Source organism: Copadichromis virginalis, linkage group LG5, assembly GCF_057382275.1.
Source record: "Copadichromis virginalis isolate Kocher_CV1m ecotype Utaka linkage group LG5, C_Virginalis_male_GT1.1, whole genome shotgun sequence".
NCBI lineage: Eukaryota > Metazoa > Chordata > Actinopteri > Cichliformes > Cichlidae > Copadichromis > Copadichromis virginalis.
The window spans coordinates 28306545-28312544 of record NC_140622.1 but is presented as its reverse complement, the minus strand read 5'-3'; the positions used below and the strand labels follow the sequence as shown (position 1 = coordinate 28312544).

General features: G+C 37.9%; 1 protein-coding gene across 1 annotated transcript; it reads left to right on the top strand.

Annotated features, from left to right (window-relative positions):
* The first annotated feature begins 2383 nt into the window (after positions 1 to 2383).
* On the top strand, positions 2384 to 4624 carry hesx1 (HESX homeobox 1). The gene is made up of 4 exons (XM_085457972.1): positions 2384 to 2486; positions 3312 to 3421; positions 3551 to 3652; positions 4439 to 4624. The coding sequence occupies exons 1-4, from the start codon at positions 2384 to 2386 to the stop codon at positions 4622 to 4624; spliced, it is 501 nt and encodes a 166-aa protein (XP_085314098.1).
* The last annotated feature ends 1376 nt before the right edge of the window (positions 4625 to 6000 follow it).

Here is a 6000-nt window from a genome sequence, read left to right as displayed (position 1 = left end):
AGTTTTTCACATTGATGATGCAGAGTGAATGAATAATAATACAACACATTTAGCATCACAGGGTTAGGAACTGTCATATATTCAGAGCTAAAATAAGGAATTAATATTAACAAAATATGCTTTCTCTTCCACACATGACAAAAATAGACTTCCACCCTGTTATTAACGATAAGATAAGATAAGATAAGACAAGATAAGGTAACCAGTTTACTGCTATGTATTTTTTTATTTTCATTATTTTCATTGTATTTTAAGGTTGTCTCAGTCATTTGTTTCAGCAAACAGGAGTAAAATTCCAAAGCCAATTTAAATGAATTCCAGTCTTTATTTAAGAGAGGAATCTTTTCACTTATTGTAACTCACCCTTCTTCCTGCTCGGCATGAACTATTTGTCACTCCCTCATTTTCTAGTGAACATGTTGGAATGTGCAAGGGATTTTTGATATGCTGCTCTGCAGAAGGAACTAGCGGAGATAAAGTGAGAAAGGCTGGCCTGTGTAGAGTGTAAAGATATTTTAATGCAAAACAGAATTATGTGTAGCATTTGGGTGTGACATCATGGTGTTTTAAAGGCACCAAAATCAGTTTTTATTGGTCAAATTTAGTTGAAAAATATGTAATTTGTAACAGAAATGACTGACAAAGAAAACACTTATTATGTTAAATTTTAAACACAGCACAGCAACAATAGCATTTACAGATGCACAAAAAAAACTTAGAGTACACACTGTGTCAGTCATGTCCTCAAATTGTTGGTATGTTATCTATGTGTCCTCACACACAATGTTAGGATTTTAGCATGTATACTGTATTCATACCTTTGAAAGTGACAGATTTACGACACACATAGCCACATACCCTGTCATCCTCCTGAATCACAAGCTATGTGTGTCCTTATTTTCCTTATTATGTTGATTACGTTCTTTTTTTTTTTTTAGTGCTTTAAAGATAACATACTTAAATTGTTGTTTAAAAATTGTGGTGCTTATATGTTGGCTGTGTTTGTTTCCAGAGTTTGATGGTTGTAGAGTTTTATTTTGGCCCTTGTGTGTCTGTCTTCGACCTCATGCTGGTGTTTGAGGAAGTGTTGATGCTTTAAATCAGACAGATAATTAGTATTCCCTTCTTTTAAAGCTCCCTGTGTCTGCTGTGTGTTGCTGAATCTCCACATCTCGCAGAGTGCAAACAGACGAAATCTGAGACTGATTTCACACGGGGTCTTAAATGCCATTTGGGAGTTGGCAGTGTTTGTACCTTTCCATTTTAAACAATGCTGAAAATGTTTCTGAAAACCATTTACAGAGAAAACAAGAAGCTGTTACTGCTGTTTTTACATTTCTGTTTCTCATTATTTTTAAATTTGGACAAAGCCAAGGAAGGTGTTCTTCTTTTGTCCCCGGCCTTGTGATAAGTAATGTTGAAATATTGCTTCAACTCTACGGCCACAGTCACACTGAGGTTTAGTTTAAGTGGCTTTTCTCTCTGCATGTAGTCACATCCGTCCCACCTTTCATTCATGGATAAACAAACAAGTGTGCTGTTGATTTAAAGCTGCCCTAGGCCTTCATTAGGAGCTAAGCTGTTTCTGAAAAGGGTTTCCTGCCTGCTGATTCAGACTGCATTCAGACACTACGAGCTTCATCTGCATCACAACACAAACAGATTAAGCTAATAGCATTAGTGGATCTCACTGGATCATTATTATCATTATCATTATTATTAGTTTAACTTCTGCCTCAGTCTTGTAACAGAAGGATGTAGGTTTTTTTTACTGTGAAAACTAAACTGATTTTCTACTTTGCTAATTTAGAAGAAAAGGAGTCAGTGTTGCTTTGTATTTGTTTCATGGTGGCAGTTTTCAAAAAAAGACTTCCCAACCTAATCTCACACATACACTCATACAGTTTATCATCTGGGAGAGAAACTTACACATTTGCACAAATGCTGTCAGATGAGCTGTTTTTGTTTCCTGTGAATTTTGCAAATACTTTTGCCGTCTTGTATTTGACTGGAGTTAAATATTTATGCTGTCTTTAGGTCACACAGACACAATTAGCTGAGATTAGCTCCTATGTGGAACCTCGGGGAATCTTATTCACATGGAAAAAAGGACTTCTTAGTTCTAATTGGTGACCATTGTAAACCTCCCATTCCCATTTAAACCAGCAGTCATCAGTTTGTTGTCCTGCTGCTTCATGCACCTCAGACTAAAACAGGCACTGGCCTCTTCAGTTTATTTTAGACTACAGAGCTAAAGGACCACAGTGCGATCAACTACTGCTTGATTTTTGGATTCGTTCTTTCTTTACAACGACATAAGATTGTTGTTTGCAGGCCGGGGGCCCTCGGCTTTCAGGATTGTTTATAAGTCAGAGTAATCATTATGGCGTCTGTGACAGTTGAAAGCAGGCTGGCATTTTCCATTGATCGGATTCTGGGTTTGGAAAGACCCGGAAACTGCCTGAAACTCCACCGACCCTGGGCAGGTAAGGAACAAAAGGTCTGAAGAGTTAGTAATGGGTAGTCTGTTTGTTACTGATGAAGTGCTAACCTCTGGTCTGTAATACGACATGATTTCCAAAGCATTTAAAAACAAAAAAATCTAAACTAAACCAGTTATCATATGTAATATTAAAGTTTAGGTTTAAAGGTTCATTTTTGTCTGGTTTTTTTGTAGAAAAAATTGCAATTAGATTACACTGAATCACAACATTGATTCATGTTTGTGTCATTATAAAACTGCTCAGTCTGTAATTTTTGTAACATAACATCCTCCAGTTGATACTAAACTTTGAGTATTTCAGTCTGACACTTTCAGTATTTTTTTAAAACCTGATTGGGGGCGATTCCTTATGTCCTATTGCTGTACAGGAAACAAACTGAGTTTATTAGTCTATGTTTAAATCCATTGCTTTTGAAGAACATGCATTTTTCTTCTCTTTCATGTCTTTCTTTGTTCTCCTGCTTGTTCCTTTCTTGTTGTCCCTCATACCAGGTTTCATTTTTATTTTACAGTTGAGCAGTGGCAACAGACTGGAAGTAACCCACTAAACTAAGCTTTCTCTGGCTCATTACACAAAACTCAAAATCAAGCCAAAGTAAAGCATAATTTATTATGTTACATTTATCTACATAATTTTTCTTAAATTATATATTTCATATTTTGCATTTGTAAGATTCATCAGTGTGAAAAGTAAATCTTACTTCCAGTGTTACTTTTAGAATTTGGCTTAATGCTGCCTAAATGTTGCGTTTGATTATAATTGCCGCATTAATGTGAAATGCTCTTTTATTTTTCTCCATTAAACCAGAAAATAATGTGGAGAGCGAGAACAGAAAACAACAGCAGCAGCTAAACTCCCAGCCGACATCAAACTGGTATATCGGACGCAGACCACGCACTGCCTTTACCACCAGCCAGGTAATCAGTTTATCAGCCACTTCTTCAATAATTCTGTTCAATTATGATACAGTAATCTCGACATCCATCTATTATAGGAGGAAATACAGGTTTTTTCCTGGGTTAATATCATTGTGTGCATCCTCCCAGGTGAATATACTGGAGACAGTGTTTCAGGTGAATTGTTATCCTGGTATTCAGCTGAGGGAACAGCTGGCAGAGAGACTCAACTTGGATGAGGACAGAATACAGGTAGCTTCATACAGAATATTGAAAAACCAAATGTATTACCGCTTCACGTTTGTCATTCCCTGTCCTTGCTCCTACTATATTTAATTTCAGGACCCAGTGATTGTGCTTTTCCCCTGAAACTCCTTAGATTTCATCCATCAAACTGTTTGCAGGTCTTATAGGTCAACTGTGAGGTTTAAACACTACATGTTAGAAAACAGATCTGGATGTGTGTGCTTAAGTTTCACATAGTCCTGTGCCATCTGCCATGTTAGAGTTGGAGTTGATAAATAATTAGATTCAATTGAGCTCAGTTTTATTTATATAGCACCAAATCACAACAACAGTTGCCTCAACGAGTGTTATATTGTAAGGTAAAGACCCTACAATACTACAAAGAAAACAAAAAACCCCAACAATCATATGATCCCCTATGAGGAAGTGCTTTGGCAACAGTGGGAAGGAAAAACTCCCTTTAAACAGGAACAAACCTCCAGCAGAACCAGGCTCAGGGAGGAGCGGCAACTAAACCAACTGAACTGAATCTTTACCCAGACTATCAGAACTATGAAAATGAGAAATACCATGTCTGCACTGTTGAAAAGTGTTTTAATAAACAGTACCAAGCAGAACTATCTTAACTGTTGCAAAATAAGTTTCTGTGTCATGTAGTTACTTTTTTAAGGCTGGGGCTTTGTGTTTAGGGTATCAGTATTTAGCAGACTTAGTGCATATAATATATGTGTGTATATATAAGAAAAAATATCAAATGTCCACTTAGAATAACCCAGTCTCTCTCTCTCTCAGATCTGGTTTCAAAATCGACGCGCCAAACTGAGGCGTTCGCTCAGAGAAACCCGACTGCAGCTGGTTCAGACAGCTGTGGCTGACCTCGGGGTCGGACATGAGGTCATTGGTCATCTGAAGGTCAGGCTGGGCAGGCGAGGTGACAGAGAGCTCCTCTCTCAGGTTGAGGCAGAAAAAGAAGGCTGACTAAGGACTTTTTCTGTTCCTGCTCTTATGCAGGATTTATTGTTCTACTGCTCCACACATCATCAGTTTCTTCCAGGTTCTGTCTTTTGTCTTTCTTCTGTTCAAAAACATGACAGTGAAAAAAAATGGAGACAATTTAATGTCAGAGTTGTTTCGCACTGTTTTATCTCAGTTAGTGGTACAAATACAGGTAATTGTTTTTTGGCACTGAAAATAAATTCCTCAAGTTGAACATACTGATAAAATATAATGTTTGACATTCTGGAGATTTGGAAGTAAAAATGTTTAGTGAGATCTGCTGTAGATCGGTCTGTGTAATGCTGTCTCTGTACAATCTTATTGTGTCTCACTGTGTAAATAGGTCTTTATTTTATTAGCAATGCACATTTTGATTAAAAACGATTAGGCTACTGAGTCTTGTGTTTGTTTGTTTTTTGCACTGTGAATCTTTACTTTAGCACATTTGCAGCAATGGGCCAGCATTTATATTTTGTGCTTACTGAGAGCTCAAAATACTCCTTACTAAATGCTACTTTGACTATGCATCGCTTTGAACATTTTTATCTAGATGAGACTCACCAGTTAGCCTAACATGTCTTTGAAATTTGGTAGCATCCAGAGAAAACCCATGCATCTGCAACCCCCAAGGAGAACATGCAAACTGTTCTAACCTTAATCCTTCTTGCTATGAGGCAATAGTGCTCACCACTGCACCTCTTCCACAAATCCTCAAATGTTGAGTAACTATGTCCACACTCAAGCATGAAATTTTTGTAGTGCTTCCAGCTCAGATTTTGACTTTTGCAACACCTACTATTAATATGTCTCTTTCCCATCCCTACTGTGTCTCACAGGAACAGTTAACTATGTGACTTGAGCAGGTTTGCCACCTTATTGGTGGTGAAAGACTGCGTAACAGTGAAGCTGGGCCTCTGTCATTCAGCCAAAATAGCTCTCACCCAGGACTCTGGAGTGTTGTATCTCATGTTACGATATGGGCACTGATCTTTTGGGTTCTCTGGGTTGTAGGATGTATGGATTGAGCTTGTTCCACCTCAAAAGATGCACCACTGGATTTGGTTCTGGGGAGTCTGGAGATACGATCAATAATTTAGGCTCTTTCTCAGTTTTTTTCAACCCATTCAGGGACAGGCATTGAAGAGCATACAACCTGGACATGTCACCATCCACCAGTCCAACACTGGACTAACAAAGTGAGACAGCATTTTTACGCCTTAAGCCAAATTAGAGCCACTGAGTAACTTGAAACCACAGTGCTGTGCCTGAACCCAGACATGAACTGCAAAAACATACAAGCTCCTTCTGGTGCCTGACATTTGATACATCAGCTGAAACAAGTATGAATAAGTATCAAC